General features: G+C 43.1%; 1 protein-coding gene across 1 annotated transcript in view; it reads right to left on the bottom strand.

Annotated features, from left to right (window-relative positions):
- The window catches only part of LOC104166235 (E3 ubiquitin-protein ligase LNX-like), a 69,074-nt gene that overhangs the window by 12,034 nt on the left and 34,546 nt on the right, over positions 1-22,494 (bottom strand). The window contains 5 exon segments of the mRNA XM_009706098.1: positions 4,099-4,136; positions 4,139-4,223; positions 9,580-9,951; positions 12,736-12,938; positions 21,747-21,902. Of these exon segments, the coding sequence (XP_009704400.1) occupies positions 4,099-4,136; positions 4,139-4,223; positions 9,580-9,951; positions 12,736-12,938; positions 21,747-21,902 (854 nt within the window).

Genomic DNA, 22,494 nt, shown 5'->3' on the forward strand with positions numbered 1-22,494 from the left:
TTTTACAACATTCCCTTTAAAAAAAATATAAATCTTCTAGTCCAGATAATTTTAACCTTTCACCTTTGTCTTCAAGGTGTAAATGCTTTAAACATAGAAGTTCTTTCTTTGTGCAAACTAAACTTAAGCTTTTCATCCACGTTTGTGCAAAGACGTTGTCCTTTTTCCCTTGGAAAGGAAGGGCTTTCCATCAGGAAAAGGCCACTTCCTGAAGCATGCGGGATAGGGGCACTACTGATTTTCACAAAAATGCAGTCTGATATTTTGTAGCAAAACACGAAAGTGGAATTAGACTTGCAGCTTCGAGTGTTCAGAGCAATCCTGTTACTTATGCAGTGTCCATCATGTCTCAGACACCAAAAACTTTAGCTGACAAAATGACTAATGCTCTATTTTTGAAGAATCAGCACAGAGAGAGGCAGATTTCAAAGCAGGGTTTGGTAACAAATCGTCCTGTTACATTTCAACAAAGAATCATAAAAGTACCGGTACTTATACGCTCAACCATGTAGGACCAGTTTTCCTTTGAAGCCACTCTTCCACATGTCATTTTTTACATGGTTGTAGATAGAAAGGAATTGGGGCACCTTGGCTGAGACGAAAGCAGTGATGAAAGGAAAGCAAAGCCTTTCTTAGTAAACACACGTACAGCTTTCTTGGAGGTGCAACTGATAATGAGTAAACCAGTTAAAAGGCAATGTTTATCAGTGACTGCATTTCAATGCATTCTCTTCTAAACAATTGTCCTTCTCTGTCATTTTGAAGTGACCTCAGAGGTCAGGAGAAGAAAAACATAACAGTTCATCTCTTCCTCTTTTTAATTTTTTTTTCTTTTCTGGATATTTACTGGAAAACAAGTATTTACAGCACATTATCACAACATCAAAGCCATGACATGTGTCATGCAGGCAAAAAACATCGCTGTGTCTGGAAAATGTACTTCACCTGAAGGCTAACCTGCTCGTATGGTCACAAAACACTGCTTGCTGAAGTGACAGGGCAACAGATTTGTTTTAAGTACTAGTCGATTTGTTAGAAAGGAGTAAGAAAACAGTTCCAATTAAAAACAAGTGCTATTTAATTAATGGCAAACCTCCCACTGACTTCAAAGAAATCAAATCTGGCCCGTTTATGCATGACAGCCTGGCTTAACAACATCGGCTTCACAAGAAAGTGTTTCTGACATCTTCTCTTTTCTGAATCCAGGCAGCAGCCAGAACAGTTTGGGCTGTGCTTCCCTGATCTCCCTGCACAGGAAAACCGCTTGGCGAGAGCCTGTGCAGGACCAGCCTCCTGGCACACCGTACAGCCGGCATCGCTGCTGCCAGAGAAAGACATGGTCCGTACGGGCCGTCCTCCTCTTTCTCCAGCGCCTTGGTGGCTGCGTGGCCGATTGCCATTGGCATTGGCCTGAAAGACAGCCACTTCCTCGCGCCTTCCAGATGGAGACAGGCTGTCACGAGGGCAATGGCTTGGCCAAAAGCGGTTCCTGAGCCATCGTACCAGCAAGACGGCCGCTGGAAGCTAGAGTTTATTCTTGGTGCTGAACACAGCCAAGGCTTGGGAGTAGATTTCAGCCCATGTTTACAAACATGCTCTACAGCGAGAGCTGCTTCCCTCAAAGGCACCATTCCCGATCTGCTAATATGACTTCCTACAGTAAGCTCAGGGGACAAAACTCATCTTAAAATTAATCAGAATTCAAGTCAGTTAGCAATCTCTCTATCAAGCACACATAATAAAGCAATCCCATTGATGGCAGCAGGTAGCAAACTCATCAGACCACGCACACGTAGAAACTCCCTCGATCTCTATCTGGCCAACAATCATTGCCTTGGATGTGCGCTGCCTTAGGACACTGTACAGGCCCTAGGCTTGCAAGCATTACTCCTGTGCTAATGTCTATTTAAAAACAAATAACATTTTAAGCCTGCCAAAGCCTAGAGTTTAAAGCTCTTGAATTGCAAATGATGTTCAGTTAAACCTTCAGCGAAAAACCATGAGAAATTCAAACTGACACACTCATACCCTGTAAAAGGGCAAATAACACTCCAGTAATGATTGTATCAGACCAAAAGCCCGCAGTGCCTGAAACTCATTGTGTCCACCAGCTGTACTGATCTCCCGATCTATTGCCAGAGCATTTTCTCTGATATAAGCCCTCCACTGCACACACACAAAGCTAAAGGGAGCTAGGAACAGCTCAGAATTTTCTTTTTTTGGCTGTGATCTTCCCTGGGAAGTGCCCAAATGGTGGCACTGGACAGAAGCCCACAGCAGCACACCCACTCATGCACTTATGTAGCACCCAACTCTCGTGACAAACTGGAAATCCCCCTAAAAGCCATGACCCGTCCAACAAAAGATGATTTGTTAGTCATTAAGGGACTGTTGGAAGGTCAACGTTAGCCCTTCAGTCTCACAGCTACCCAAAATGATGTTGGATTTACCAAGAATTCCCATCTAACACCTCTCCGTATAGGAAGAGAAAAATGAGGATTTAGGGCAGTTTATGGAAGACAAGTCATGATCCCAGATAAACCCATGTGGTATCATTTAATCAGATCAACATGGTAGAGCTAGCAGGTGCTCAGAGCTTCACTAGAAACCATACAGTAGCAACACAAGCTAATAGCTGTCCCATACATATCTCCCCAAGGAAAATATTACTTCATTAGGAAGTAATGTCTTGCAGATGCACGGTTAGTTGGGCACTATTTGCTACTGGGTAGTAGCTACCAAGCATTGACTCTGCTCTCAGGTTTAACTCCTGCTGATCCAGTCTCACCTAACAAGGGCTGTGACTTTGTGGAAAAGGAAAACTAAAAATAGATAAATAGACACTAGTATATTTTTTACACATAAAAACACTGAATAACGTAGTTTAAAAAAAAAAGAAAAACCGCAAAAAATGGGTGCATTTGAGCATTTGTAAAAAGCAGAGCTAGGCTTGTCTCCTGACTGACAGTTGTGCACCCAATCTGACAGCTGGTTCAGTCCAAAGGTCCCTTTAAAGAAACATCTGGCTGCCCATCAGGCAGGATGGGTTTAAACCAGCCCTGCCTGTCCACCTCCCTGATGCACCCCTGGCAGAGGTGGCCAGGGGACCAGCCTGCAAGGGCTGGCACAAGTGGTGACACAGAGCAAACAGTGTAAACTAGTCAGGCACTTCACTTTAAATTTTGTGAAATAAACAAATTCAGTTCGTGTAAGGACATAGCTTGTTCTGCCTATAGTGCAAAGAATAATATTGAGTAAACTCAGAAAAGGTATTTTCAAAGCTCTTGCTGCATTGGTTTCTGCTTTAAAACCTCACATATTTGACCATGAGACTCTCTCTGCCTTGTGCAGAGAGCATGTTGCAAGTCTAAATGCACTAAAGGCAAGATGTAACCGGGTACAGAGGAGCGGCAGGAGGGATAGTTTGGTAACCAGGGCCATACCTGGGCGAGGTGGCTGCTCTGTGCCGCACAGCCCTGGGGTCGGGCCCGGCCACGCTGTGTTGCCGGCCCTCGCAGCCCCCCTTCCGTGAGTGCCAGGTGCTGCCGGAGCAGAACCAACACAATTTGGGTCCAAAGCCCCACAGAGAGACAGCATGCTTGCACCGGCCGTGGAGAGCACAGCAGCCCTCTGCCACCAAACTGCCAGCCAGGTCAGAGCACAGGTATCTTAAGAAATGAGCAACAGACTAATAATTACTGTAATTTTCAAGCAGCTTATAGGAATCTCTCAGGCCAGCATACAAAAGCTTTTTGCCTGAAGACTTTGCTCCAGATGGAGAAACTTCAGATAAGCCTCTTATTTTTCGTTGGAGCACATTGCCCCGTGCTGCCTCACACCACCGGCCAGGTCCATGCCCACGGCCAGGACCCTGTGTGCACATCAGCCCCTGCCCCACCGCTGCCCTTCGCCTTCTCCTTCCCTCCCCACCCCAGTCGGAGTCAGGGCAGAAGCAGTCTATAAATAATGAGGAGCACAGCTTTTATGTTTCGATTGCAAAATAAGGCATGCTTCTTCTGTCTACCAGGGATAACACCCCGAGACACTCAAATGCTACCACGGACAGTAGAGAAACCACGCGAGCGCTCATGCTCTCACCTTGCCGGGGTTGTTTCTCTCAGCAGGACCAGGCTGGGGCCTGCGGCCACCATCTCCTGCAAGATGTCAGGGGTCTGCTGCCTGGTCTGCCGCAACACGACGAAGTGAACCTGCTTCTCGCTGGCCTGCAGAAGGAGGTACAACGTGAATCCCACCGCCCTGGTGCAATAAACCCCTGCACTTCAGCCCCAGAGGACTGACAAAACACAGGTCCCATTTAAGCGCGGTTTGGATTTCCCACTAAGGTGGTTGCAATGACATAAAGCAGTATCATCAGTTCAGGTCAATAAAATCCACAAAAATCTACTGCCAGCTACTTAATACTTCTTTTGAAAATTTGATGTTAACTCTGAAAAACCCTTCCTATCTGCCCCAAATTTGGCTGGAAGCAGTGATCCACCACAGTGAGTGCTGGTCCACTCTCACACACACCTGCAAACACCACTGCAGAGCAGGGACATGGCTGCTACAGGACAGATGGACAGACGGACAGACAGACAACCAGAACTGCAGAAACCAGGCTGGAACTCTGAAAAAGATGCAATTAACCCTGTAATGAGGGATGTGCTCAAGCCTTGGCTGGTGAAAAGGGGGAATCAACGATGTAACTGAGTCCACCTGCATGCAATGAGCATGACAAATGTAAGGCAGCTTAAAGAAAGGGATATGCAACCATTCTGAAAAGTAAAATTCTGCTGCACAGAAAACAAGGGAGGGGCACAAGCAAGCATAGAGAGTAATGGAGTTTAGGATGGGAAACTAGCCCAACTCTCACTCTAGGAACAGGAACTGCAAAAACAATTAACCCAAAATAAGCTCAAAATACTTTTGGGCCTTTTTGCACAATGCAATCATAATACCTATGTGCCTGAGAGATGCTGCAAAACTTCTACTGAGTTATGTTTGCTCATTATTTTTAAGGTGTTCTGTGTATGCCTGATATTAACAGGATTAATTCTGTGCACAGGTGAATTTATTCTGTCTTATTGAACTAACACGCTTTCCCTAGAAGCAAATGGCTTCATTCTTTGCTCAGTGAGGCTCACATGAATCTATTCAAGACAATGGTGATGCAAAGACAGAGCTGATAGGGAGTGGGGTTTAGTTGGGTGAATTATAGATGTCTCCCCTAAGGGCAAAACAACATACTGAACTGAACTGAAGTGTAGAAATAGCCTCAGTGCTATAGAAGCATACTCAGATTTAAAAAATTAATCCTCTACTCTCCTTCTCTCCAGGCTAAAGACCTTGGTGTCGTGGCAGGCAGGAGGGGCTTTTAAAGGCTGGTCTCCAGAGGGACTCCTGCCTGCTTGCTGGCAGGTTATCACCAAGGAACTGCTCAGGATCTAATGTGGAGCCCCCCGCAAGCGAGTCTGGAGGTCTGATCCCCCTGGGGCTGCAGCATCGATGCTTCTTGGAACCGCAGCCCCAGCGGCATCAGACCTCCAGACTCGCTTGCTGGCACGCTGATGTGCCCTGCTTGCTGCCGAGAAGCTCCAAGGAAGGCTGGCGTTGAACAAGCAGCTGGAAACCAAACCCAGATCCAGTGGCGCTATTGAAATCAAATCTCCCACAGACAATTAACAGAAGCCAGAGAAGGCCCCTGGGAATTTTGGTTTTATAGTTTGGTTTGTCTTTTCTGGAGCTGGATTCAATAGTAGTAGCTGAGAGTTAAAACATGCTTTTGAAAAATGTCACTGTAGTTAAAAAAAAGCAACCTATCTCTCCTAAACCTCCAACTTCAAGCCTGCAATCTGCATGTTTGGGCTATGCTATTTCCAAGGAAAGTGGTATCTCAGTAAAAAATGTGCACTTCTTTGTTACTTTCCCAATATCTTGGGGGATGTTAGTTTTTTTTTCACCAGCAACTCAAATCTCCACAGCTTCATAATACATCATTTGGTACACACACATGTATTTCAGAATAACTTTCTAGGTATTTTTACCAGGTCTGTTTTTATGGAATATTAATTCCTGGACTCTGGACTCAACCGGTACCCGAAAGCAGAATGCTTCATCTCAGGAGAAAGGAAACCACCCTGGTCCCTAGTTTGTAGTGTGAGTGAGATGGAACTGAACAATACAAGAATAAACCTCCTAAGGGTATATGGCCCCACAAAAATCCAGTTTTCTCTAAAATAAACAACTTCAACTTACGCAACTTCTGTTTAAAACTCATCTGTTGCCACATGGTTAGTCTCAAAGTAGGTTATTTAGAGGAAGGTTGTAAATGTGATTAATCCTTGTAGAATGACTAGCAAAAGTTCAACAAGAGTCTCTATTGCAATGTCACATTTGTCTCCAGGTCAGTCAAGTAATTTCTCAGAAGTCCAGAGTGTTTTAAAAAGTTATCCAAACAACAAGACTAGCTTTTGTATTTACATACTTCCATATAAAAACCCATTAACATTTCTACTGATCAGAATATTAATTACTGATTATTTCTGGTATCTCCCTCCCTCCCCCTTACCACTTGTTTTTCCGCACAATTCCTTCTCTGTATTTTATGCTGAAGCAAGAATTAAAGAAATGAGGTTAGCTTTGAGACGGAATGCAAGTAATACCTGAAACAATCTACTAGAATTAAAATTTGCATTACAGCCAAAGCAAATCAAGCAGAGAGGCAGAGGCATGGTGGCAACTTCTGAGCATCTAGCAAGCAATTATGTCTTAAAAAAGGCAGCAGCGCTGCTCTTGGCAGAACCTGCCCCATCTCCCGCAGGGATGATGAAGTGTGGATGCACTCCATATCATGACCTGCTTTCTACCAGTGGCTGTTGTCGTGATGGAGAGGGGGACAAACATCCTTTGCAGCTGCTCCAAACTGCAGCGGGGGAGAGAGGAGAGCCAGCATCTGGTGACAGTAAAGTCTGGCTCAACTCGTGCAGCTTGGCTTGATGTGCCCACACGAGCACCCACTGATCCATTACCTTGTTCCTTTTCTTGTCAATCTCATGGAAAACAGATGTGGAATGTCACGTTATTTAGATTAAAAGTGCCACATCTGACATAAGGCCATGACTAAAGATGATGCGACAAATGGGAAGCAGCAAACTCCCAAGTATTATGATGTGTGCACGTTCCTAATTAGCGCTTAGGCGTTTTCTCCATTTCAGTTCTTGTGACTGGGCTTATAAACAGCCAAACACCTAATCTACTGATTAGCAACTGCCTCACATATGCTAATGTATAATTGCTAAAATCCTGGAGAATTAGATTCATCTCAATTATTCATTACGGAGAAGTCAAAACTAATCAGATTCCACAGAAATTTGATGTTCTCCCAGCTGTGCATGGCCTAGCAAGCCACCACCACCACCTTTTAGTGAATGCTAGTCCTGTTTTAAAAAAAAAAAGGCATATTTGAAGCTTCCACCGCTATTAATTTGAAGACCTCAATGTACTGTGAGTGACACACACTGAGGTCTCAACAGGCAGGATACTGTTAAGAAATCAGAAGACACAGTAAAACAACCCTTCGTGTAAGAAGCAAATGCAAAACACTTGTGGCTTCAGTATAATAGTTTTTCTCTGGCATAATATAGAAACAGGAAAGGCAAATGATAATTAATGAAAAAACATGACAAAAAAGACACAGGTTCTGGGAATTCTGCATGAGACAAATGTGATTCATAGAGCTCACATCAATGCAACATAATCCTCGCTGTTTGGAAACCTGAATTTCCACATGATGGGCATGTTGTTTAAATTCCCAGGGACTGGTGTGCATTTCAAGCATTATTATAAATAACATCCACTCTTTGGAACCCAATAAGAGCTTTAGTTGCATTTTTTAACACTTGTGTGTGAATGGTCTCATTAGTAATTTTTTCCATTTCATCTCTAGGCTGCATGTGTTTTTTGCTTATGAGGCACTGTTGCCTTGTACCGTTCCAAGAATACCAATTTTTTAGAAAGGTTTTCATTCCAGACTTGTTCCCCTCAGAGAATTTAAACATGCTCCCTGCCCGCCTCCTTCTGCTCCCAGTTAGTAAGCTACGTAAAGTAATCCAGAAAGATGCTGGACCAGAATTTCATTATACAAGGGAATGCCATTTTCTTTACCTATGCTATAAACTTCTCAACAAAAGTTGGCTACAGCCAACTGTGAACCTATGCTAAAAGAGGAAAACTTTCCACAAAATGTGTGGATTCCAATGCTTCTTTCAGTCCGACTCATGTTACCCTGATTATACCTGTCGGAAAGGGGAAGCAGCCAGCCTGATTTGACATCTTGTTATTGAGGCACATGAAATTCTTCAATATCTGAACACTCTGCATGCCTCCAAATGAAATGTAAAATTGCACAAGTATAATAACTGCTATAAATATGAGATAAAAGCAACAAAATATTCTTGGCTTTGCTTTTTACGTTGAAGTTTGCTAAAAATGTAGGCTCTAAAGAAAGAAAACAAATGAAAATGGTTCTGGAGGGGAAATTAGGCAGAAGCTGACTGATTTTGTAGCTGAGAAAGGCACAGGGCTTTTTTTCTGACAGTTTTGTGGTAAGACTGTTTAGTGCATAGCAGAGGTACCCCTTTAGTTCTCCACACAAGTCTACATAGAGATTTATAAAAACTACAGTTACAGATCCATTTTTTCCAAAACATCTGGATTCCCATATGCTGGATTTAGGTAAGAAATATCTACAAGGTATGGAGCACCTTCAGTCATAAAACACACCCATGGGAAATCACTGAGTCTGGGATGATGAATGTTCATCCTGAAACACGCCGTCCATTGCTGTAGGCTGCTCAGGTTTGCTCCAGGGCTGCACCAGGGAGCACCGTGGCTCTTTCTGAGCTGGAGGAGTCAGGACCCAGCTGGACCCAGTGCCCCCAGGGCACGGGCTGGCCTGCCTTGTGGCAGATGGCATCACTCCTTGGTGATGCACAGAGTATATGGATGTTTATGTTGATCTGTATATTACAAAGCCTGATGGTAGCAGGCATCGCTGAGAGAGTCCATGCCCATATTCACAGAATCACAGAATCGATTTGGTTGGAAGAGACCTCTGGGATCATCAAGTCCCACCTTTGCCCTAACACCATGTCAGCTAGACCATGGCACTAAGTGCCACGTCCAGTCTTTATAAACACCTCCAGGGATGGTGACTCCACCACCTGCCTGGGCAGCCCATTCCAATGCCTAATGACCCCTTCTGTGAAGAAATGCCTCCTCATTTCTAGCCTGAACTTCCCCTGGCACAGTTTCAGACTATGCCCTCACGTCCTGTCACCAATTGCCTGGGAGAAGAGGTCGACCCTAACTTTGCTACAATTTTCTTTCAGGTCATTGTAGAAAGCAGTGAAACCAAGGAGATTTTAGTGGTCTAAATTCCCATTCGAGCTTGACACATCTCCTTCCCTCCCCCAAATACACACGCATTAAGTTTGGTCCCTGCTTTGCAATGGACAGTGCAAATACTCTGCTTGGTTTTTGCAAAGTTCAGAAACTGGGGTCAAAGTGGTGGTGACAAACCTGTATCAGCTGGGCTGCGCTCTCTGGACTGCCGTACCGATGGTCGTGCCCATTGATGGCCAACACCCGATCGTTCTCCTGAAGCTGTCCATCACGGGCAGCCACGCCACCCTCCAGCAAGTTGAAAATAAATACCCCCGGTTCATTGGCCTTGCGGACCAGCTTTATCCCCAGCTGCTCATCCGGACTGCTTTTGTTTAGCACAACATGGAAACTGTCATCCCTATTGCAGTGAGCATCAAGGGAAAGTCCGCTGCTTCGGCATCGGTACCTCTGCTCTCGGAGCACCGTCAGTCGGAGCACGTGGCACGGTTGCTTCAGGATTGACAGGGCATAGTTGTGAGGCACATTTTTGATGTCCATGCCATTTACCTGGAAGGGAGAAGCATAAATCAGCAGCAGAAAGACTGTCTAATCTGAACTGGCACTGGAGAGGGCAGATCTATTTACACAGATGTCTTCATACAAAGTGACATGTGCTATTTCAAACTGTGTCATGCAGGAGGCCAGGTTTGCAGTGCAGAACAGTATTCCCCCTCAAGGAAAGGACGAGCTGCCTTTTCTCCCCTTTTCTCCCTGATAGTGTCCAGACATATATGTTACTTTTCAGCTTTATTATTGCTCTTTCTCAAGCTCCAATATCCTTTCATATATCTTAGTTTTATTCCACTAGCTTCTGATTTCAAATTGCTTTGCCAGCCTTTCCTTTCACTCCCACCACTTTCCTGCTGTTTTTCTTCTTCTTTATCTCCTAGCTGTTCTAGGTACAGTAAAAAAATTTTTCCTAGTAATGAATCTCTAATTAAAATGAAGATCAGAGCCTCAAGTAGAAGTTCAAATGCCCTGGATATTTACTAGCAATTATGCTGATATACCACACCAGAGAAGTGGGCTTTTTACATTTCTCAGTGTTTTCAAGGTAAGATTTAGCTCAGATGGCAGTAAAACTGCGTAGCTGCCGCTTCTTTAATTTGGTTGGGGAAAAAGAAGAGAAAAAAAAGAGCTTCCAGTCAATTGTGTTACATCCATGTGTGTAAGAATGACTAGGCATTGCACTTTATCACTGCTAAATGAAAACCAGTTGCAAGGTTGTAATTCGTTGCTGGCTGGAAAACCAGAATCAGACAAGTTATTTCCATGTAGTTTTACATTGCACAGGTTGAACCATTTAAATATTAAGAAATGTCTCCAAACTGCAACAAAAAAGTTCCCCAGCACGGACAAAAGCACTCGACTAGCGTTTGTTTTTGCAGACTGCCTGTGTGGGCATGACGGGACTGTCCCCACTGCAGTCTGACGAGGGGACTGCACCCCTAGAGACACAGCTCAACTAACTTTAGGCTGCAAACTTGGGTACAACGAATGGCATGACCTGCACAAGCATGGGGCTGAAATTGCTGGGAATCCTCGGTAAATCCCCAGGCAGTCAGTCACAGCTGGGGAGAGCTGAGCCGGGCTCGCCTGTGCTGCTGTCACAGCTTCCCACTGCAGTTTGGATGTGCCCTGCAGGAACAGTTTTGGCTCAGTGCTGCCATTAGCTCTGCTGCTCTGTGCTGGTACCAGGACAAAAAGCCTCCCCGAAATGCACAACCAGGTGACACTCATCCAGCTGCTGCCTAGAACCACGGTCCAGAGGCACATTTAAACAGTGCCAGAGCAAAGTATGCCCACATCATGGTCCTGAGAAATCCCTTTGGCCATGGTCTGTAGACGTGAAGCAGAAGGCACGTCAACCCTGGTATGCTTCAAGTGTCCTCAGCTACCGCTGAGGTCAGTAAAAGCTAAGAAAAGCATGGTGGCTTACAGGTGGTGCTCTGAACTTCAAAGGATGCTATCCGTAATGATTACTCACATGGAATATGTAGTAGAAGAAGTCAGTGGGGCTGGGAGAACTACTCACTAACCCTACCAGCCAGGCATGCCAGAGCAGGCAGTAAGATGGACATCCAGAATCCCACCTGGAAGACGACTCTGAGATATGCATCCCAGACCTTGCAGTTCGCTGCGCTTCTAGCTCCTGTAGCCTTATCACCCCACTTCCCACTCCTGTATCCTTATCCCAGCTAATGCCACACTGGTTAGCCTGGGTATCAGCACCAGTCTATCCATGGCAGCATGGCCCACAGTGAACAAAGCAGCCTGCTCAAACATTTACCTGTAATTTGGAAAAACCTACGCTGAGCTCTTTGCCATCTCTGGCCATGCTGTCACCAATATTTGAGCTGGCTGATTTAAGCTGCTTTGGGTATACCTGGGTGAGCTGCCGCTGTACCTTCGGCTTGCAATGTGAATACACCTGTGCACCCCAACTACACACCATCAGAGCAAGGAAAGGAACTTGTACTTTCTGTCATCACTCTTTTCTTCTAAGGATTGAAGGATTAATATAATTTTGCATGCTTGCAGAGCTCCAAGTCACTAGGGCAGCTGAGAGTGCAGCTTGCATTCAAAAGCTATTGCTGAAGCCACTGCTCACAAGATACATGATCTTTAACCATCTGGCCTAATTCTTGTTCATCTGTTATACATTTCTATAGAAACAGGAGCAGAAGGTAACAGCCAACATCTAATGCCTGAATGCTGCTCAAGTTTGTTCTTAGAGATTTCACCTGTGGCAGCTGGTGGATCAATAGTCCCAGAAGAGAACGGGCAACGTCTCACCCTCTGTGGTGCTGAACACACCATACAGAGGAGCTGGATGCTGACACAACTTAACCCCGGTCAGGCTCCTATCGCCTATCCTGGTGTAAGTGGGATATAAGGCAATGGAAACCTCACCAACTGAGATTTAAGCCCACAGTTCAGTAGGAACAAACTGGGCAAAAAGCCCAGCCTCTGCTTTCAGAAAAAAACTTTTGCACCACTGGGTCAGAAATGCCAAGAGCTTATTGTGCTATATTGCATTTCAGATCTACCACGTTTGGGTAGAAGTCAGAGAGGCCTGGGAGTGAATAAGAAAAATAAACAAATCTGTGAGCATCAAGAACTGTCGAAACAAATGAAATCCTCACAGCATGCAGAAGAACTGAGTATCTTTCTTCATACATTATTCTACTCACACAAACAACCAACATTGCAAATCTCATCTCATGATCGACTTACACTGTGTTGTTCTTTGCTAGGATACTTTTATCTTGTACCTCCACAGTACTGTACCTTTAGTATCATGTCTCCAGGTAGCAATCTTCCATCTCTGGCAATTACCCCATCTCGATAAATATGCTGTATAATAATGTGAACCAAAGGAGTCTCACTGCCTCCCACAATCCTAATAGCCAGGTTTTCATGGGGATCGGTACGGTTGATCTTAATGCAGGTAATTTCCCCATCTGGAATCAGGTGATACAACCTGGGAAAACCTGGAAATGCACATTGTAAGGTATTTATTTGACATCATAACTTTGCTTTGTTAAAACATGCACCGCACAACTTCAAGTACCTGCCAGTTATCCAGACTAGGTTTTACGCGTGGATGTGTTTTATACTTAAGTGGGGAGGAAAGGATACGTATGCTTGCTGAGTGGACTTGAAGGGATCTTTTTTCAATTAATACATTCAAACTTCCTTTTTTTTTTGCCCAAAACATAACCCTAAACCTTTGATGTAATCCAGACAGATGAAATGTACTTAAAAACAGTTACATGTGCTAATATTTTAAGGGAAAAAAATATATTTTTAGTAATCAGAAATCCCTCTGAACCAGGCCACAGTTCCTTGCTGGCCCTGGAGCAGATGGGCATGGAGACCTCGACACACACCCGTCCCCACTGTGGTGGGCTGCACACCCAGGCTGCCCTCTTTACCTTCATTTTTGGTGCCATAGCTGAGGACTGGGTGCTTGGCTTGTGACATCCAAGGAAGTGGGTTTTTACCTTCACCTAACAGAAAGGCAAGTTTTCTTGGGCAATCCAAGGCACACGGTAGTTTCCCTACCAGACCCTTTCTCCTTTCATCACTGCTTGAACTCTAGGAAGTAGGAATGACTGGCTCTTACTACGACATGTCTGTGTTAAAACCAGAGTATGCTCAAGGTGTCTGCAGGGAAAGGTCTCTGCTGGCCCTGCAATCTGGGGCTGGGCAAGGGGATCTAACGGTGGGCAGGGGTCCTTATTGTATTTATAATGCACTGGGTAAGAGTATCCTCTTCCAAATCCTACTTTTCAACTGGCATGTTTGCTTTCACAGCATGTCACTAATACTTTATTTCCTTCTAGGTCAGCTGAAAATTTTAATCCACATTCAACAGTGAGCAAAGTTGAAGTGAGTTTTCTAGCACAGGTGTATCAGCCTTCAATTATTTTGAATCCCTCATAGATGAGAGGAATTTTTTCAATTTTTTGTGTGGGTCCAATCCACTGCTTGTATGAAAAACCTGTAAGTCGAAAAATTAAGTGCTAATATTTTTTCAAGAATCTGTTCTAGAAATGAAAGTACAGTGACTGTTACTGAATAGTGGTAAAGTGTTAAATGAAAATTAGCAGAACAGTATCTGAGATAGAATAAATATTTGCTGCTACAGAATTAGCAGGCAACAAACCAGCAAGGCACCAAAACCTTTTGGGAGGGAGCAAGGGGAAAGAAAGAACAGGAAAAAAATATTAAGAAACACCATGTTGCATCCCTTACCACTTCTTTGATCATATGCTCTTCGGGGCGGGAAGCTGTCTTCCTCCATGTCTGTAAAAAGCACCTACCAGTAGCACAGACTTCGACTTTGTGGTTTTACAGAGAGTTGACAGGCAATAAAAGTCTATCTAGATAACTAGACAGCCTTCATCAACCTAATATCTAATTATTCATTTAGTTTATACTCTCACAGTAGCAGTTTCTGCGCTAATAGGGGTTCACTTCAGTTTTGCACGCAACTTTAATGTCTCAGGAATGGAAGGTGCTTTATTTTCGCCATAGTCCTCCATTTTCTGAATATTATTTGCCCAGCTTGTAACTTGTTTGCTTCTCTCTAGCCTAAAGGGTGGATTCACTCTGTCTAAATCCAGGCCTTTAAGTCAAATACGTAATTTGGTGATCTACTTGCTCTGGCTTCCTTTATAGTGCATGGGTTCCCAAAGGGAGCGATACTAAATCACCCCTGGAGGTGCTAAACTCTCTCCGCTGCTATGTAAGAAGAAAGAGGCAATTAACTCTGGCATCTCAGTGGGGTGCTTAAAGTCAGACGACACAAGTACTCCTCAAAAACCACAAAAGGCCTGATACCTACATCAGAATAAGTATGCACATTGTACACGCTCAGTGTGGCTACGAGGGTATTTATATGTAAAAAATGCAAATTATAATCTGGATCCCCCAGATCTTCTCTGCATGGAAATAGCATAAATAAATATCTCTGTATATTTTCAAGACTACTAAAGCAGCCCTATAGCAGAACTGCTTCCGTTTCCCATTGCATGATGATTCACTTTGTGTTTTAACAAACTGTGGGTTTTGACTCAAACACTCAGTCTCCCATACCTCATTCCAAAAACTTTTCTAAAGGAATTACCCAGTTACATTTCTTGACCATGGAGAACTGTGGACTGAACAAGCTATTGACACTCTCACATTATTTCAGTCTGTAATTATCCCAGAGCAAAATCAGAGCAACATAGCAGTTAACAAGTCTTAACAGTTACATGACTTACATATATCTTAATATAAGGTATAAACTTACATAGGTTTCTTTGCATCTTGAGCAATGCCTTAACTGGTTTATTAAGCCTTACAGTGGCACTTGGCTGACTTTCTATATGACTTTATGCAGATTCTTTTAGAGGAATTTTTAATACCTAATTTCCTTCTGAAGTGTGCAGTCTACAACAAAACAAATCTTCCCAAGACATTTTTCTTGCCAGTCTGCAAGTCGCTAAGGTTTCTCTTTTCATAGATAGCAGGATGTACTGCCTCACCTCCTGTCTTCATTTGATTTGTGTTCTTTATCTAGTATAATTAATAAATAACATCATTTTTTCCTCAGATGGTCCAAATAACCAAAATAACTCCATGATCCCTTAATTTCTGCTCTCTTCATTGAAGACTTGCCTCTTGTTTTCATCCCAGACATATACATGGATGTTTGTATTACCAACAACCTAGACTGTCACAAGTGAAAGGCCAATGCCTATTTTGATAAACTAACAGTAAGTTTGACAAACTAAATGTATAAAATACACAAATACATATTTTTTTGAATAAGAAAATTCACGGTCACTTTTTCACCAAACAGTCTGCATACATTGTGTGCAGTTTGATCAAAACCTACCATGCCTATTTCAAGATGATGCCGTGTCCAGAAAGTAATATCTTCAACTTGAATTTTGTATATACCATACCCAGAAGAGGTGGACACGGCTCCAGCACCTGGCTGCGTACAGTGAATGGGGCCTTAGCAGCCCAATTTAAGGGACTCCAACTGGGTTGAGGGCTTGTACAATTCACATATACACAACCTGTTGTGAGGCTGGAGCACCAGTTTGCACAGACCCCGTTTTCCAGCCCTTAAACTCTTAATTAGAATTCTCCATTCTCTTTGAGCAAGTTTTCCAGAGCAGGAAAACCCAGGAGTATTGCATACCTTTCTTTACCATTTTATATTTCCAGTCCTTAAATATCGAAGAGCTGCTGAATCTAGAAAGAAGTAAACTTTCTGTCTTGTTTTTGGTGGTTCTTGCAGGTTTTCCCACAGAGTGTTGTTTTTTTGTCACCGGGGGTTGTATGGAGCATTCTGAATCTGTCAATATAATAAAATGTCATCTGCATTCAGAAAGATTGTGTGTGCTTTTTCCTCAAGTAATATTTTCCTTATAATAGTGTGCAATTTTATTGATATTTTCACACATCCCATTACAGTAACAAATAACTGAGAGACCAGCTTCACACTGTAAACTCTACTTGTCTGGTATGATGTAGGACACCGAGCACTCGTTAGCATAGTGGCCATGAGACTGTAACACAAAATTTTAAGTATGCTTAATATTTTATCCCCACAGTTTACAATACTTAATGGTAGTGTTCCTTCAGTGCTCAGGTTTTGGCTGACTTCTGTGTGCACCATGCTCCTTCTGACAGGATAACTTCTGCCTTCATTCCCAGTATCCAGTGTGAGAAAACACAGTGTAAGGTTTGCTGTGACTCTTGAGTCCTGATTAATCAAAGGTCACTGTAAACAAAACTTGTGCCTCAGGTTGCAAGTCCTTATTTAGACTGATGTGAGGTGCCAGCCCACACCCACGAATAAGGTTATCTGCAGGGACACACTCATGCTTCCTGGCACCTGGTCGTCAGAATTTGAATGAAGATTGTGTAACCTATTCTTGGAAAATTCTCATGTCTGTGGTTGTCACATGTACTGCGGCTAGTGTGGGACTTCATTCTGCAACTCTTCCTTCCCAACTGATTTTCATTTAGCATTTCATGCTCCCAGTAGTTTGCCGTCATTTTGATTTAATGCCTCCTATTAATTCTCCAGGGATGCTGGACCGATGCAGGGGGCAGGTAGAAGGCAACGCCTTCTAATGTCTCTTCTTGCTTCTGGACATTCCTCTCACCAAAGGAGTCCCAAAAGAACTAAAATGAAACTGTTGTAGAGTTGAATGTGTCTCAAAAGAGTGGTGGCTATCTCATCTGCAGCAGGCAAAGTTTATCAGTCTGCAGTGGAGGAAATGCTACAGAGACCATCTCTTTCTTCTGGAAATTGCCTGGCTCATCGTCCTAGAGCAGAGTGCTTTGAACCAGTTCTGTAAGATTTCCAACAGCTGTTTTGGGAAATTGGAACCACAACTGAATTAAATCCGGGGAAAACAGGAACAGCGTGGGATTTCTGCAGGGTATAGCCTTCCTGAGATAGAAGTTGGGCTGTGCTGTCTTATCCTGGGGCTGGATAAACCACTTTCTCTTCTGCACACAGTGAGCCTTAATGCCATGAAATAGCTGATACATAGAGCCATCTGTGTTTCACTTGCCTTCTTTTTCTTCATGTACCTTTCCCAAACATTGAAATATTTATATCTATCTATCTATCATCTATATATAAAAAATGCAACAGGTCTCAGGCTGAACAGTAGGTATGAGATATACAACAGAAGAGTCTGTTCTGTGGTCCTGCCAATGCCTGCCAGGGCTGCCTTGGTCTTGACTGCTGCAAAGCAATAACAGATGGTAGAACTGCACCCACCATGAGACTAAGAAGAATGAGTTTGACTTTGAACAACATTTGACATCCTCAAGCAATCATAAATTCAATTTATTTTACAATGGCTTGACTGCAAAATGGAACTGATGAACATTTTTGAAGACCAGCAGCACAGTTCTCTTTTACTGTAAAACTGTAATTGCAATTGCATTCCCAAATTCTTTCCTCCTAAAGTGTTAGCTGGTTTACAACTTGTGTTTGTAGATCAGTTTCAGTAAAGAGTAAGTGTATCTATAGTCTTTCTTGGAAGTGAATTTAAAGAGTGTGATGCCAAACTAAGGGCACAGTGATACAAACAAGCATAGCAAAGCTGGAGCAGTCTTTGCTCGGAGATATTTTGTCATTTAAGTAGATTGTCAAGGTCATTTACACTAGTAGATCCAGTCAGAGGATATTACATCTTAAAAGCATCAGTGCTGGAAGGATGTCCCTGTCACCTTCCCTCACATCTCAGGATGAAACCATCTCTTTTAAACTTCCCTAACTTCTACTCAGAACTGGAAAGCTATTTGTAGCTGTAAGTGCAGTTAATGAGATTACTCTCAGGTAGGTATCACAAGCTTGGGTGCTGCAATACAGACAAATACTTCTTTGCATGGGTTATTTACAAATGATCAAATTATTAAAAATGAGAAAATCTTAATGCCTCCTTCCCCCAAACATTTTCTCATCAACGTTTGGACTTTTTGTTCACTTCTAACGTATTCTTCGGTTTGGAAAATGAATAGTTCTCTGCCAAAAGTGTCACCAAAACATTTAAACAGAGGAACAAAGAAAGCCTGAATCATTTAAATCCAAAAGGGGTGCATACTACATTGTTTAAACAAATCAAACCACAGATTGCAAATGGAAATCATGAAGTAATCTTCACAATGCAGGACTGCTATCAGCTCCAGGTATAAGATAGCATCAGAGTGTAACAATTTGTCTGTTGTAAATATAACAGAAACACATTTGCCATTATAGATCCTATTTTTAAGTGTAGCTGGGCAGCAAAGGAGTTTTCCAAATCTAGTACTGCATTTAGCTTCAGGTTAAGTAGAATCATGGTTATTTGAATATTTTTCCTCCCACATCAGGAATGATTATTTTATCTTGCACCCTCACAGTCATGTTGCAACTGAGCATTGGCCCAACAGACATATCAGCTTCAGATTAAAGGCACCTGCACAGTCTGCAGTTGGCAAATAGTTCATTTGACATCAGTGCTGCTGATGCTAAGCGCCAATACATAGGTATGCACTATGGTTTTTGTTCTCAGAGCTTCTTTGACCAATATACAGGCAAAACACAGATTAAACAGAGACATCTGAACTAAGATGAAGAAATCCTGGGGACAGATGGACTATAATAGATTGAGCTTTGCCAGATGATCTGATAGCTCCTTTATGAACAAGAGGTTATCAGCAAGAAGGGGTTATTTCACTCTGTGCCCACTGTGAGGCTGGCACAGTCTTGGCTTTACTAGGCTCACGCGCTGACTAAGCCTGGTGAGGAAAGGAGCCAGCAAAGAGGCGATGAGGTGCCCTGGCATCTCCTGGAGCAATGAGGCATGGCTGAGGTGTGCTCTCAGGTGGTCCCAGACAAGAACCTGTGAAACTTTGGCAAGGCGGCAGCAGCTTTCACACCAGGTATGGGGACCTCTGAGGCCAGGAACCACCAGCCACAGGAGCCCCTCCATTCCCAGGAGAGCAGAGTGGCAATGAGGAGACAGACACATGGGGCTGCCTTTTTCCAGTGCGTTTGGGCTGGACCTTCGGCAAGCACAGGGCAGAACATACTGCAGCTATCCCTAAAGACTGACCAGCAGGTCTAACCAGGAGTCCAACTGCAGACTGCTCAGAACAGCTAAGGATTTAAAAAAATAAATAAATGTGAAAAAATACAAAACTGGAGAAGAAAACAAGCCTCCAGCTGGCAGGATGATGATAACTGCTACAGAAAGAAGTACATTCATTTCCTTCTCCAACAAGAAAAAACTGAGAGCGCCTTTGAGATGCCATCAGACAAAGCACCTGTTGCAAAGACCTGAGCAGACATCTTTGTTAAAGTTGTATTTGTATTGCTGCAAGTTACTTGCTTGCATTTTTTTAAAGACCAAATTCCAGACTGTGTAATCAAAATACATTCTTTGCAAATGTAATTAATACAGTAATTTAGGTACCCAGCTTTTGTGATCTCATACAGAAGAGGAACTGCTGATTAGGTAATTACATGCCTACCTGGTTTTTCCAGTGCAGTAGAATATAGTTGGAAGTTTACAGGCGTGCTTTGTGCAGAGGAATGAAACCGCAACCAGAGTCAAGGAGAGAATGACAATCTTGACATTGTCAATGGGGCCCTGGAGTGATTGCTACTTCAGGGCCCCATTATATGTCTCTTAAAAAGGAGACAACAGTGCTTTTCATTCTGCTGGAAATGTAAAGGCCAGTGTCATCTTCACACCTCCTTCTGTTAACATCTGGACTGCACTGGGTTACTGGATAGGTACTGTTGGCATCCAGATCATCCACATACTCTGGACATGAAACCAAGCTTTCAGTGGAACAATTACTAATGTCAGCTATAAGCCTAGGTAGAAAGCGTCATAAAAATGTCTATGTCCCATCCTGAAGAGGTGTCTTGAAAAGTATTAACTTGAGACATGCAGAACTTCAATCCAGCTGAGGAAGGGCATGCTTTTGCTTACAATGGATTGAACAGTTGCTAGGGAATGAGAAACATATCTGCTCAAAGAGAGCTGTAGACAACTTATTTGCAAAATTTTACTTGGAGAAAAATAATAAAATATTTGGATGGTAAAGTTATTAATGATATTTCCAGGCCAAGGAGCAGATTCACATTATTTTTATGGAAAAGGTTCACAATTTTGAATTATCAGGTTTTATTTTGGCTACATCAGCAAGCATGTGGACTTGGCGAGTAAGCACCAAGAACACAGTAACGTAGTAAAACTCTCCTGAAGGAATAAGCAAATAAAGCAGAAGAAATACTGAACACTGTTCTCCTATTCACTGCTTCAAGAATAATGATGGCTAAACACGGCACTTGGCAGCCTTCTGTCTTTACTTAGTGTGAGGTTCAATGACAGCTTGAAATTCAGAGCAAAGGGAAGTTGGATATTTTGTCTTCTTAAATATCTTACCCTGGACATTTCATCTGGGAAGAGACGTGAGGTGCTGAGGCATCAAGCAAAGGAATAATAAGCTCAGTGAAGACCTTGATTAAGACAATGATTCCCACTCCGTCATCACTTCCTCTTGATGCATGAATGCCGATGTTGGCTTTGTAATTATGGTCCAAAGCAATTAGTAACATTTGCTTATTGCTTTGAGAATGCCAAATGTTAAGTGTTACTGCCTGCCAGACCCCTCATCCTTGACATACGTCAGACAAATTTGCCTCTCCCCCCTGTTTAAGAGCAGAGTATTCTTACCTCATCACCTGCCTGGATGAGGTAATACAAATCTGTCACTAAGGATCCCACAGAAGTGCTGGAATAATTACAATAATTACAAATACTTTGCATTTTCATACCATCCTCCCACTTGGAATTTCCAGTGCTTCATAAACATTAGCCAAAACTCATGAATAATGTATGATCACTGTGATCCATTTGTTTTAGGGGGACAGACACATGCTGATGAAGCCTCTTGAACGAAATGATAGAGCAAATCAATGACAGCTCCAGTAATAGATCCCAGATCCCACATCTCATGTGCTAGATACTGGGCTGGCTGTAGCACGCAGGCTGTTACCAGAACAGCCCTACGTGAGGTCCTACACACCCCAGCAATATTCTTGCCTGCCAATCACTAACAACTTTTTAAGAAGAAAATAAGGAAAGATTGAATTTTCTGGGTTTTTTAACCACGCACAGCCCACCACATGAAAGGCATGTCAATCATGGACATCCAGTTCCCACGTGGATAGGGTCTCCTACCCCATTTTAAGTGATAACACAAGGAGAACAAAGCATTACCTTCCTCTCCGGCAGCAGAGTTTCTAACGATCTCCCTTTCCTGGTCAGCCTGGTTGGAAACAGCGCTTCCACTTTTTGTCCTTCGAAGAACACTGAATGCCTTGTTTATTTTTTTAAAAGATCTGCTTCTTATAGTGGAGCGTTCAAAGTGTCGAGCTGCAACAGCAGGAGAAAACAAATCAATATAGTTCATTAGTTCTGGGCTAGAACCACATCACTTCTGTGGCTGTCAGCATACGATGGGGCACATCAGCATCAAGGCTGCCTGCGCTTTGCACCTGACTCCAGCTGATGCTTCAGGATTGCACACACCTAAATCTGGGTACAATTATCCCACCTCTGTCCCACACCTTGCAATTGCCACCTTCCCTGTCTGTTTTGCCAGCCACACACAGAAATCTCCTATGAGTGTGGCAGCCTGGGAAAGAATAATCCTCAGTCAAGGCAGAAGTAGCAGCAATCCTGTGAAAAATGTGTATTAAAAGAAGCAGCACTGCCCTTCCCAAGCTATGTAAGTTTGACAAAAAAAAAAAAAAAAAGCTGAAAGTTGTTGTTAAAACCTCTTCTTGAAAAAAAACCCCCACACTACTGCCTCAAAACTGCAATGCTTCCAAAGCCATCAATGATAGCTAACAATTTCATGTCAAAAATTCAAAGATTATCAGGTGGGAAGGACCACCTAAGTCACATCTTCTAACCTGGGTAAGGCAATACAAAATAAAGTCATAATACTTTCAAAACATGTCAC

Source organism: Cariama cristata, unplaced genomic scaffold, assembly GCF_000690535.1.
Source record: "Cariama cristata isolate BGI_N322 unplaced genomic scaffold, ASM69053v1 scaffold12088, whole genome shotgun sequence".
In the NCBI taxonomy this organism is placed as follows: Eukaryota; Metazoa; Chordata; class Aves; order Cariamiformes; family Cariamidae; genus Cariama; species Cariama cristata.